Genomic DNA, 13901 nt, shown 5'->3' with positions numbered 1-13901 from the left:
ACTGAGTGTAACTTCCCGATATTTTTTTTCCGCCATGACTTATGACATCGGAGTCAAGTGATGTACCGGTTGTCTAACCTGGCACAACTTGATGCCGTGGCTCTGGTGCCGTATTTCACCTGTGTAATTTGGCCATTAGGTGCGGGTTGCAGTAACGTGAGAGGCTAACAGTTGGCCTCTTATATATTCTCAGATCTCCAGGGTTCAGTACACTCTGAGAATACAGCTCGGCACCCTCAGGGGATGAAGTCATGCACATATCCAACGCCTTGGTCACAAAGGGGTCTGTCGTATCAGTGGTGTCATCCATAAGTGATGGTGCGAAGCATCTCCTCTAAAGAGTGGAGTACTATGAGCACTTAATCGGTTAAGCCTTTAGGATTAAGAGGATCTGTAGGGGGCAGGCTGTGTTGGACTGTAAGATCCAAGGGGTCTAAACCAGCACACTAAGCTTTAGAAACAAGGTCTAAGGGTCTTGTGGGTTAGTGGTAGAGGTGGGGTACTATCTATGCCAAATGCACAAGTTCTTATGCTACTGAAATACACACATGGAGATGAAAATAAAGGCACCTTCACGTTCCATGCAAATATATGTATGGGTAAGTGAAGAGCTCTGGGGTTGCATCCTCTAAATGGGTAACCATGAGACAGTGCTGAGAAAATCAGCCCACACGGAGCACATCTCCCTGAGGCCCCCCCCCCCCCCGGAGGTCCACTGGCCACCGGGCGACACCTGAGACCTTTTGTGACATCAGCTGCCTCTTTCTCTCCCTTTTTACCCTTCACTCACTCACACACTCTCACATAAATAGATGTATTCTCTCTCTTCTCACTCCATTTAGTCTCTCTCTCCCTCTATACACTACAGCATCTGGTGTTGCTTTTTTCCTGAGCAGCAATGGCCTTCCATTTTGCCCGTGTCTTTGTTGTGCAGACTTAGATTGTTTGCTTTAGCTCGCGCCAGTGTTCCCAGCTCTCCCGCGTTTCCGACCAGGCGTCCTACTGTTTTTTTGTAATCTTTTTTTTTTTTTTGTGTGTCATGCTCCTTTGTGTGTGTGATCTTTTGTCACCATGTTTGTTTGCACCTTGCAGCGTCAGCCATGGAAGCAGGTGTGAGCCTGCTGAGTGACCTTCCTTACCCCAGTCCTGGAGAGCCCGGTGCCGAGATGGAGCCAGGTGGGTACCGTTGCATCTTCGACTCACAGGAGGAAGGGGAGGGAGGGTAGGGGGAGCAACCTCGGGAACAGACACACAAAGAGGGGTTGGATGGGAGCGTGTCTTTGATGGGTGAGCAAGCAGGTTTATGTTGTCAGGAAAAGGAAATCTGGCTAGCAAATTCATGTTCAGTAGTCAGTTGATTTGCTTTTGGATGCCGTGTGCAGTTGGATAAGGTAGTTATTGGCCTTTTTTGCTGATATTTTGATATTTTTTCTTAAGGTTGGCTGTACTCAGTATGTAGTCGATCACATCTACAATCTCACAAAAGCCAAAGTATATGCTGTTGTATATCCTATAACCTTTAATGTATGTATTGAATGAAATTTGGAAATATCACATTGATTTCAGTTGGGTTTGTGGGTTTGATGCAAGGGCGTAGGTTTGCATAGGGTACATAGGGACTAGTCACGACCAACGTTTGAGAAAGACAAAATAGTCCCCACCAATATCTTGTTAATTTGAGAAAATAATATTTTGAACAATATATTTGCAAACTCATTCGTATTATTATCAATACTATGTTCGTCGCCCAGAGGAGCTATAAATACATTTCCAAGTTTTCCTCGAGCCTGCGAGACAAGATGCTGCCATTTAATTGGCTGAAGTGGCAGAGCGGGAAATACTTTGTGAATCGTGACTTACAGAAAGAGAGCTGGAAGTAGTCTGACAAGGTAAGCTACTAAATACGCCAGGAAATAATTAAGCCTCCTATTAATATTTAGTTTGGTCTCAGCATTAATATTTCTGACCCTTTTGTGCTTTGTAAGTAGGAAAATGCCAACCAAAAAGAGAGGTATCAGATTTTTTTTTCACCACCCAGAGAGTAAGTAGCTGTAGCTATCGAGAAGCCCAGGTTGTTGTTAGTCAGCTAGTAGGAAAACTATCCACACAGTGCAAACCTGGCTTTACATCACAACCCATTCTACAATGGAAACATGTTTTGAAAGTGTTTAGTGTGTAGAGCATGTAACTTTTGCTTGTATTAAATCTATCCCTAGCAAACAGCAGCCGGAAGCTACAGATGTAGAGCAGGGTGATGATAAATCAGCACCAGGGTTTCAGATGAGACGTTGAATGACCCATTTTGGAAAAGATTCCATTAAAATGCAGTTTATAAAGGGATTTTTAGACAATGTTACCCATGAATGTTATCATTCACACTGGATATTTTGAGAATAAATGTTATACTTGTAGGTAGTAAAAAGAAGCAATAAATTGGGATGCCCAAATGTATGCATCATATCATTCATTAATACATTATTTCATTGAACAGAAATCCAGTACAGATGATGTAGGCCTAGTACAGCTCCATAAAACCTGGACAAATTTAATTTCCTGAACAAAATTAATTTCAGGTCTGCCGGGCAGTGTCCCTACCCTGAGACCAAACCTACGCCCTTGGTTTGATGTGTGTGGGTTTGATGGGCAGCACTTAATGAAAAGATACCACTTACTTTGAAATGATTCACCAAAATCATAGAGCCATTTTGTTGTTGAAGGAGCAATTTAATGGTAGTTTCGCATTTATCTTATTTCCATTAAAGTGCTCTTCTGAGTTACATAAAACACTTAAAGCCAGAATGCAAAAAGAACATTTGAATGTATAAGGAAGAAAGGATGTCATTTCATGTGTCATATCCTTTGAATGCTGAGTGCCTTATGCAATCCCCAGTGTTGTGGGGAGTGTGTCATTTTTTTCAACTTCATCATCAGTGGTGTGGCTTTGGGCAGGCGTGGACACAACACACACACACAGAGGCCTCTCTCTCTCACTCTGGCTCTCTCTCTCTCTCTCTCTCTCTCTCTCTCCCCCCTGCCTCAGCCGCCCACTGACTTAGGAGTTTGTTGCCATGGAGACACTTGTGAAGTGTAGAGGCCAGAGCAATGGATCGTATGCCCTTTTATGCCACTGGGCAATTGTGCCGAGCATGTGATGATTCACCACGGTGGAGCTGTGAGAGCGGGGCCAGAACCTCTGCTCTGATGATGGACCAACAGTGGTGCCGTACGGAGAGACTAGGAGGGAGGGAGGGAGAGAGAGAGAGAGAGAGAGAAAGAGGGAGAGGGAGAAAGAGTGGGCTGAAGCCATGAGTGGCTGGGTACAGCAGAAACACAGTGTTTGGAAAGACATAGAGGAAGTCAGAAAGGCAGACAGACAGTGAGTTAGAAAGAGGGAAAAAGAGAGTGACCAAAAAGAGTAAGAGTTTAAAGCAATAGAGGGCTAAGAAAGTGATGGACAGCAACAGAGTGCAAGACCAACAGAGATAGTCTGCTAGATTGAGAGAAAAAAGCACTAAAGGAAATAGGCAACGGATAGAAATAAACCGAAACAAAAGACCCAGAGAAATTGAGCCGTAGCTGGACTGACTGAGAGCAGCGCAGCACAGCGTGTTGTGGAATATGATGCAGCAGTGCCCGGCTCGCGCATCCCAGTCGGGGGAGATCCTCTCTAGGCTGGGAAGGAACCGGCGCCACTCTGCCTCGGACGTGCTGCTGAAGGTGCTGCAGCGGCGCCGGAGCTCCGCGCTGGAGAGCCTCTCCACTTCCTCTCACAGGGTCATGCTGGCCGTCAGCATGGCCGAAGCCAACAGCAGCCTGCAGGGACGCCGATGTAATTTAGCTTTTAAGTTGTTTTCTTTCTTTCTTTTTACATCTTAATTCCAGAGGCAGAATCCGTTTGCCTCATGTACATTTACAGGAGGACATGATGAAGTAATAATGAAGGCAGTTGACAGATGATTTGTGTTGCCTTGTGTGTTCATGTGTGAGGTCAATGAAAGCTGAGGTGAAATGATTCTTTATCTAGATCTGTCCAATGAACACTATGTCAGGGTTTCTCTAATGGGGCAAAGTTTCTTGTCACTTTTCTGCAATTTTTTTTATTGTGCTATTGTCTTAATTTCCACATACACTGTATTTAAGAGTGGTGCTATTCTAGTGTGTATTAGTTTTTTTATTTCACCCTTCCTCCTCTGTTTTATTCCGGCAGTCAGTGCCCGGGTCCCGACGGCGAAGTACACCAAAGTTGGGGAGACCCTGCGGCATGTCATCCCTGGTCACATGCAGTGCTCCATGACCTGCGGAGGCCGCGCCTGCAAGTACGAGAACCCTTCTCGCTGGAGCGACGAGGAGCAAGCCATCAAGGGCCTCTACTCCTCTTGGTGAGATCTCGTCACCATAACGACGTAACAGCCTCACGACGCACAAAATTACATAAGCGCTCTAGAAACCCTTCATGTCTATCAATTTCAAAAGCCATTTCATCCTATGAGAAATAGAGGGAGGCTGGCTGTTTAATTGAGCTGTGTCCTTGTACAGGCAATGTTTTGTGCCCTGTGCTGTCAATCAATATACCAGAGCACAAAATCGATATGGCATATGAGCTAAATTACTTTTTGTTTTTGTTTTGAATCGTTTACCAGTGTGACATAACTTTGGTCTGTTCTAGTTTTCCTTTATATTTTTTGGTCTGAGAAATTCAACATAATTCAGTAAAAGTATATATAAAGTTAGAACTGGACAATTAACTCAATTAAACCTTTTACCATCTCTCTTTCCAGGATCACAGACAACTTACTAGCTATGTCAAGGCCTTCAACAGAAATCATTGAAAAATATCACATCATTGAACAGTTCCAAAGGTAAGTCTCTTCTCTTCTTGTGCCAATCAACCAACATGGTAATGACTAGAAACTGAAACAACGACCCCGTAATACACTGAAACCTCCATGTCCTTCCATGTTTATAGGAATACTGTCCTTACAAGAAAAATGTGTACACTTTGATTCAGCACCACCATTTTGGCTCTAAAGCCACCATTCTAGCTTCCTAAGCCGTCAGTCGCATTGGAATCAATAGGAGGGCTGACTGAAGTGTTTTCCTCAAATTTAGGTGTGGCCTAAAGACAGTGATTAACCTCCAGCGCCCAGGGGAGCATGCCAGCTGTGGCAACCCTCTAGAGGTAGAGAGCGGCTTCACCTATCGCCCTGAGATCTTCATGGAAGCAGGAAGTGAGTATTTTTTTCCTATTATTAACCAAGGTGTGAATTGAACATTACCGATTTGCCAGGGAAGCATGCTAATTATCAGCAGAGTCAGTGGTAGGAGGTGGCTTTGTGATACACAAATAATGATCTCACATCCATAAGTCAATTCAAGGCTGTTGCATAGTCTGTGTTGCATAGTCTGTGTGTGTGTGTCTGTGTGTGTGTGTGTGTGTGTGTGTGTGTGTGTGTGTGTGTGTGTGTGTGTGTGTGTGAGTGTGTGAGTTAGGGCTGGGCGATATGGAAAAAAACATATATCACGATATGGATTATTTTATATCACGATAGCGATATATATCACGATATGCCCTCTTGCTTTACTGGATAGGGGTGTACTTAAAAGTGTGATCCATCACGACCTGTACCATAATTACGCAGATTGTACTGAACGTTTCCATTGAATCTTTAAATAGTAAGATTAAAACAAAGTGCATGACATTTAGTCCAGTGCTTGTGACTTTTAGTGGTTCTTTAATGTAGGCCTACTTTCAGAAGATAAATCAAGTTTAATTTAATTAAAAAACTTTCTTTTCAATGTTTGTTCATATGCTATAGCAATAATGATGAGAAAAACATTTTCTTATATGGCCACGTATATAAATAAGAAAATTAAGAAGTTGGCCATTACACATACGCCCCATTGACCGCTTCAGCCCGTTGGTGCAACAGTGAAGATGGTCCTGTAAACAAACGCAAGTAAACGATGGAGCTGCGTTTTATCTGGATAAAAAGCATATTAGCGTTTACATTTCCCAACCAATTTCATTTTTATCTTCAAGGGTTTATGATCTACGTGGAGTACCAAAAAAAACCTCCATGCTACTTAGAATCTAGATAGTTAAGCTATAAACGCCAAAGACATATACACATATGCTATGTCTATGATAATCGCTGCTAGATGCTCACTGTTCTTGTGCTCCCACAGCTCCTTCACTTTTGAAATACTGAAAAGAAATCTAAACTAACGAAATAGTGCATCTTAAACTACAACTATTTGACCATCATTGAGAAAAATGGAACAGAATCTGCTAATAAATGGCTACACTTGTATTATACTCGTATTATACGGCTCTCCAAAATGTTCAAAAAAGTTCCGTTGATTTGAATGGGCCACCCCAGCATTTGCACGTCTGTAATGTCTTGATTTTCACTGCTGCAATAAAGTAATGACGCTGTCATTAGCAATGGGTGTCGATGCCCAATTGTATAACAGCGGCTGTGGTAACAGTTACACCTTCCTGCAGCGCGTCCATTATTCATTTTTTTTAAAACCAGAATTAAATTTCGTGGGCTCTCACCGTCAATCATGTCGCAAGCGTATGATGCAAAGCAGCGTAATGTAAAGCGGTGTCGTGTCGCAAAACCACGTTCTCTAAAATGTATCTTAATATTCTTTTTTTTTACAGTTGTATAAACTTAGAGTTTGCATAATAAGAAAAGCAAAATGTTATATTAGGATGTGAAATTGTATTAAAATGTATATTAGCTGTAATAGTGAAAAAATAAGTTTATCACGATAGAAACGATAGAGGAGAAAGGTCACGATAGACACGTTTCTATCGTCCTCACGATATATATCGTCATATCGCCCAGCCCTAGTGTGAGTGTGTGAGTGTGTGAGTGTGTGTGTGTGTGTGTGTGTGTGTGTTTTAAGTGGATCTTAGAACAAGCTACTCAGGGTTAAGAGCTTTGACTTGCAGCTCTTAATGAGCTCTCCAGAGTACCCTTGCCTTTTGTGTTTGCTAGCACCACATGGGATAATGAATAAGTCATCACTTTCCTCTGTATAAGTGAGCTATGATCTGTCAGTATAATGGTGCAGGTTTTCAGGAACTTTCCTTGAAATGACATTAACGTTATATATAGCCTCTAGGCTTTTACTGCTGACAAAAAAACAGTGAACACTGATGTTTGGTTGTAAAACTATCAGCAGCATTTGATAGATTTCATTATATTATAATTTGTTCAAGCGTCATATCAGTACAGTCCAAATGTTCAGTATGTCTTGCCGTAGTTTCCCAGCCACACAAAAACATATTTTCTCCTTTCAGTCTACTTTTATAACTTTGGATGGAAGGACTACGGCGTGGCATCTCTGACCACCATCCTGGATATGGTTAAGGTGATGTCATTTGCCATTCAGGAGGGAAACATGGCCATCCATTGCCATGCTGGTCTTGGAAGAACAGGCAAGTACCATTATTGCTTCACTCCAAATGCATAAGACCTTCAGACTTCAACTTTGGGTGATGCTGAAAGTTTTTTGGTCAGTGAAAGAGATGATCGACTCTGCTACCGTATTGTGTGAATAATTAATGAATTGCATGTAAATATAATACTTCCACAATAGTTCCACATTGCAAGTAATTACAATAGTTCCACCACTACAACAGTACATTGTGGTGTCATTACAATAGTTACAATAGTTAAATAGTCTTTTAGTCGTAGTTTCAGATGCAAAGATTATATGACTTTTTTCAAAGCTGCAAGCTCTTGCCAGATACGCTTAAATAGAGACGAGAATAATGATGGGGCTAACAAGGTGATTTAAATGGTACAGTAATGTAACCCATAACTTACTTTGACTTGCTTTTTGCTACACATTTAATTTAACACCACAATGCATAATATCTATGTTGCACCATGACAATGTTGTTGTTGTTCATCTCTCACAGGTGTCTAATTGGTGTGCTACATTCTTGTTGTTGTTACTCTCTCACAGGTGTCTTATTGGCGTGCTATATTCTTGTTGTTGTTTATCTCTCACAGGTGTCTTATTGGCGTGCTACCTCGTTTTTAATTCGCGGATGAGTGCTGACCAGGCCATCCTGTTTGTGCGTGCAAAGCGGCCCAACTCCATCCAGACCCGGGGCCAGCTGCTGTGTGTGAGAGAGTTCGCCCAGTTCCTGGTGCCTCTGCGCAGCGTCTTCTCCTGCGCCGAGCCGAGGGCCCACGCCGTTACGCTCTCGCAGTACCTGACTCGGCAGCGCCATCTGCTGCACGGCTATGAGGCGCGGCTTATGAAGCATGTGCCCAAGCCTGTGCAGCTGGTCTGCCGCCTGCTGCTCGACGTGGCCGAGAACCGCACTGACACCGAAGATGAGCTGCGGCCGGCACCCGAGTTGCCAGACCTAGCCGCGGAGGTGGAGAAGACGGTATCCCAGCAGGCTTTGCAGCAGCTCGGCAAGGAGATGAGAGGGAAGGGTATCCCTGTGCCTTTGCCACGTGGCTCGCTGACAACCCCCGTCCCTGTGCTGCTGGCTCATGACCGAATGCTGTGCAGCGAGCAGGAAGTGGTTTGGAGGCAGCAGGAACTCTGCAGCCATCTGAGGCCCCTCCGCACTCTCAAGAGAAGCCTCAGCTTGAGCGACACTGCCCTGCACATCCTGGCCTCTCAGATGCTCCCAGCAGGGGGCGCTACAAGTGCACTTACCCACAGGCCCATCTCGGACCTTGTCAACCCATGCTTTGCCTTTCTCAACAGCCTAGGGGACTCCGAGTCTACTTGGCACCCACCAGCTCAACCTCATAGTGACAGTTACCGCAGCGACAGCCCAAGCAATCGCTCTCCCATCAACTCGCCAATCTCAGACAAACATCACAGGAAAGACACAGATGACAAAAAGAATAGAGGCTCTTTGCAGACAAGACGGGTACCCCTCGGACAGGGTCAGCGTAGCATGTCTGTTGGGTATGCTGAGAGCAGCACAAGTACCAGCGACTCTGGTGATAGGGGAAACTCATCAGCCCTCTCCGATCCCTGCACAACTGAAGCTTGCGATGCGAGTTCGGAGAAGCGGACAGACATCCCCTTTATCGTGCTCCAGAATGAACTCGCCCCACAGGCCAGAAGAGTCTTGGTAGCTCAAGCTCTTGCGACAGGGTCAGACCCAAAGGAGCTCAGAGACCAGGTGTTAGAATGGCAGGTATGGCTGGTTTTTCTTCCTTCAAGTGAAGCTTTTCAAATGATGAGGTTGGGTGATTTCATTAGGTCTTGACAAAAATGTGTAATATGGCTGTAAAAAAAACGAGGGGTCAAGAACAGTTGCAAAACCTGTTTGAGATTGAAGGCAAGGTCTGGAAGGACCTTGCCGAAATCTGACATATCTGACCCAGATCAACATGGAACAGCATTAGTTACAAGTTACAAGTCTTTTATTTGTCAGATGCACAAAATGACACAGGGTCAGACTGGGCACTGAAATTCTTAAGACAAGGCACCGCCCAAAAACCTACCATAACATAACATAACAAAGTGTAACAGAACAAAATATTACGTACACTCTGTACAAGTAATCTGAAAATAATTTACACTTAATAAACATTACCTTACTAAATATACAAGATAAATATACAATACAGTATGCTTAACAACCTACATATAATTCGAACATATATACATATAACAGCCTATACATATAATACTAACATATATAAACATATAATAGACTAAGCTAATTGATTAATCCATACTAACCTACATACAATCCAGTGAGGGAATAACAGATACATTAATATCCCAAACCATTTGAAAGCGTATTTCATACCTTCATGACGCAATTGGATTGTCATAACATTTTCATTTAATAATTTAGCAGATGCTTTTATCCAAAGCCAATTACAGTACATGCAGCTATACATTTTCATCAGCATGTACAATGCCTGGGTATCAAACCCATAACCTTGGGGTCGGCAGCACCCTGCTCCATTGAGCCACAGGAGCAAGCATGCTTTTATAACTAATAATAATCTAGTCTTCTCAGCCTTGATAAGAGTTTTCAGAGAGAGTTTGGCACGGGAGTAAAACGAGCCAATCATTCTAAATGGGACGACCCCCACTCTGCCTGCAGATGGAGCTGAACTCCAGAGAGGGGGCCTGGGAGAGACTCTACCTGGAGCGGGACCCCCTGGTGCTCTCCAGCCTCATGTGGGCCTGGCTGGAGCAACTCAGAGAGCCAGTCATCAGCCGAGAGGATGTGGAGGCACTGGAGGAGAAAAACTACAGCCCACAACAGGCCCTAGACTCACTGGACAAGGTAGATGGCACGGCTGCTACACGAACAGCAGGAATTTTCGAATAAGACTGTACTCGTGAATCAGATCCCGCCCTGTTAACTGCTACGTAAATGACCAAAGGCAAAGGGTAGTGCTTCAAGAGTAATAGTTGTCAGGATTGTCAGATCAGTGTTGCAGGTAAATACTGTGAAGATGGAATATAGAAAGTGGACAGGGCAGCCATCACAGATTTGTTTGTAAAGGCAAATGGATAATTGTTTCATTGCGAACAGTGTAGTGTCAAGTGATTTGAGGGCCGTCACTACAGTTGAGTATGCGCTCTGACTGCCATGCCAACGAAACTGGCTCTATGGATTGGAGTGGTCAGGGTGTGTATGTTAGTCTTGACCTAGGATGGAGGCCGGGTGGGGCGAATGCTCTCTCCATTCACTACAGTGCTTTAGTCTAGGATTAGCTTGCAGATAGAGCTGCAACGATTAGTCGAGGAAATCGACTAAGTCGATTGTGAAAAATGGTTGACGCGGATTTGTATCGTCGACGCGTCATATAATATATAAAAAAATAATAATAATAATTTTTTTTTTTTTTTTTTTTTTTTGCAGACCTAACAGAGCTACCGGTACTTTTCATTTGGAATTGCATATAGGAAGTGCGAAATAGCTGCGAAAGGCGAATTATTCTGAGATGGCTCATGTTACCATGGAAACAATAAACAAAGCTTGGTTTAGCAGCTGCTGCATATCAGATATGGCTAACAGAAAAGTTGTCATTTCTCTCAATGATGGTCAATTATTAGTAGTTTAAGATGTACTACTACAGTATTTCAAAGAGAATGGGCTGTGGGAGCATAAGAACAGTAAGTGTCTAGCAGCAATTATCATAGACATATATCTATAACTTATTGTAAGGCCTCTTAAATGTTTGAAAACAGAACGTCTCATGGAGGATGCTTGCTAACGCTATTTCAGTTATGTTAAGTGCAATGTGGTAAATCAGTGAATTATCAGAGTAGCCTGTATTTTCATTTGTTCTGAATAGATAACCTCCTCCGCTTAGCAATCTTCAAACAAAAGATTGTGGATTTTTTTTTTTCATATATTGAATTTGAATGTCACCTGCAGCTCAGTTATGTTGCACTTGCAGAGGCTTGATTGCTATTTTGAGTTCCTTTTAAAACTTTCTCTTTACTTTTAAAACTTTATTTGCACTTTCTCTTTACTTTTATAAGCATATTTGCACTCTTAATTTGTATTAATATTTAATGTATTTATTATGATGATTACATTTGTATTAACTTGTTACTCAAATTCATTTGAAATTCAAATTCCAACATTTTGAATCATTTTTTTAATTTATGGAAATAATCGTTAGAATAGTCGATTAATCGGAAAAAAAGTCGATAGATTAATCGATTACCAAAATAATCGTTAGTTGCAGCCCTACTTGCAGATAATTCTTTGAGTGGTGGGCAGTTGGGGTGAGATTGGGTTTAGATTAGACTGACTCACTGTAGCCTTCTTTGGCCATTATGGATACCCTTAACCTGTGGTCTTGTTTTTACTATAGGGCCACAAACAAACTCTGTTGTGCATTCTGGATTGTACCGCACATCTTTTAGAGATACCAGAGGATGTGGAAAAGGACATTCTCGATCGTATAATCAAAGCATTTACAAAGGTGATTACAAATTTATGTTTCATATTATGTAAACAGATTTGTAACATTATATAAGAGTATGCTCATAATTTATGTTTAGTAATTCTCCATGCACACAAACCATGGGAAATTATTCCCAATTTACAGCACATAAATTTAAAACGTACTCATACAATGTTGACCGTAAAAATTATACATTGTCAGCATCCACTTCAGGTAGATCTTTGAATCAATTCTGTTCATATTGCATGTAGTTGTAGCTCTCTAAAATGTAATCTTAATATCTGTTTGTATCCCTAGGTGGATCTAGAATCAGCGAACAGCCAGGCGATCTACCACACCCTGCGGGCAGTCCTGACTCCTGTTCTTCATGAGCTGAGGGCCAAAGCAGTGGAGTCCACATGCCAGTATACCGCGTACCCCTGATCGACCTCCACTTACATGCATAACTGGGTCACATCTGGGGCTGGGTACGATCCTCAACCTCTTTTTTAAATTTTAAAACAACCGTATGTTTTTGTGGCAAAATGTCTACTGTTGCTGCTGTTTAATTGTTACTATTGTGTTAATATTGTTTTATTTTATTTTTTAAGTCCTATTTTAACATCAGGCCGTTTAAAGCTGTTGTCGTTTGTGTCTTCGTGTCTGTGTCGTTTTGCCGTTCTTCAATGTTTACTCTTGAAAAGAAAAAAACTGCCATACATTCTTGTGTGCCATGAGGTTCACTTTAAATGGTTTTCATGTCCTTTGGTTCTAATATGTTTGGTATAAATCTGTGTGATATTTATTATATCGTACCTTTACTTATTTATTACATTTGTATGTTTAACAGAAAAGCATAGAGCAATGCCTCATTGAATGGGCTCTACCAACATGGCTTAAAGGGATCGTTGTTAAACTCAGAGAGAATCAGAATGATTCCGTCATCCTGAAATGTATACATGCGTGTTAACACTAATCACTGGGGAACGTGCTTTAATATGTACACATCTCAATCCTTATAAACGGAACTGTCAATACTGTTCCCTTTTACATCATGGAGATGGATGTCTGTAAACCAAATAATATTTTCACTGTGCAAAGTGTGCTGAGGAACATCTCAAGTGGCATTTTAAAATGTAATAGAAGAAAGGGAAACTGAATGCAAAGTTAGCTTTGATTTTAAATGGTCAGTTTATTTTTAATTTGCAGGTTTATAAGCATGTTAATGCTCATTTCATTGTAATCCAACCTAGTTAGCAGTCATGATGGCTCAGATGTTGCCTTTATGAAAATACTGTTACGTAAAAAAGAAAAGTAAAACTAGCATGTTTGAGAATATATGTGTTTGTCAAGGAATCTGCCTCTTGTTCTGTTTGGTTCTGGCTAAATGAATTCTGCCTCATTGAAAAATGACTTTGCAAAGAACCTAAGCTGCTCCTTGGAGTTTATTTCTACAAAGGGATATTTTGTTTTCTTTCATATGCACTATCAATGTTTTAGATGCATAATGTCTAGTCCACCTGAGACCTCATTTTTTGTCACTGAGTGCACAATATGGTGTGCATCAGGTAGTGTAGACGACTGAACTAATTATCTTGGTTCAGGCTTGATTACATTTGTATCTTAAGGTTGAGACATTGTACTGTGGAAACCTTGAAGAAGCACTATTTTTTCACCATCCCATCCCTTGCCGAAAAAATAAATGCTCTTAACATAAAAAAAAATTACCTGCTGTTTTGTTTATCTGTACCTGCCACTGCATTGTCTTTATATGACCTGTTTACAGTTCATATCAAATGCTTGCAGCATAAGTTTTCACAACACCCCTAGAAGGTAGCATGTTTGGCTACAGATGATGGCTCACAGTGAAACCCACTTCAAGGTGAGTGGGTTGCTAAGCAACCAGCTGTCAAATAGAACTGCATCGCCAACAAGCAGTGAGGTCACAATCAGCTAAGATTCTTCTTTGAATGTGTGCTTACAGCT

General features: G+C 41.9%; 1 protein-coding gene across 1 annotated transcript; it reads left to right on the top strand.

Moving 5' to 3' along the window:
- The first annotated feature begins 1139 nt into the window (after positions 1–1139).
- On the top strand, positions 1140–13364 carry ptpdc1a (protein tyrosine phosphatase domain containing 1a). Its single transcript, XM_080846497.1, has 9 exons — positions 1140–1176; positions 4208–4379; positions 4779–4859; positions 5110–5228; positions 7313–7450; positions 8031–9187; positions 10112–10297; positions 11844–11954; positions 12234–13364. Exons 1-9 carry the CDS (start codon positions 1167–1169, stop codon positions 12357–12359), a joined length of 2100 nt encoding a protein of 699 aa, XP_080702623.1. The 5' UTR covers positions 1140–1166; the 3' UTR covers positions 12360–13364.
- The last annotated feature ends 537 nt before the right edge of the window (positions 13365–13901 follow it).

The sequence above is a fragment of the Sprattus sprattus genome (assembly GCF_963457725.1).
Source record: "Sprattus sprattus genome assembly, chromosome: 10".
Lineage (NCBI taxonomy): Eukaryota > Metazoa > Chordata > Actinopteri > Clupeiformes > Clupeidae > Sprattus > Sprattus sprattus.
Note: the sequence above shows the minus strand (reverse complement) of the source record. Positions and strands in the feature narration are given on the sequence as shown.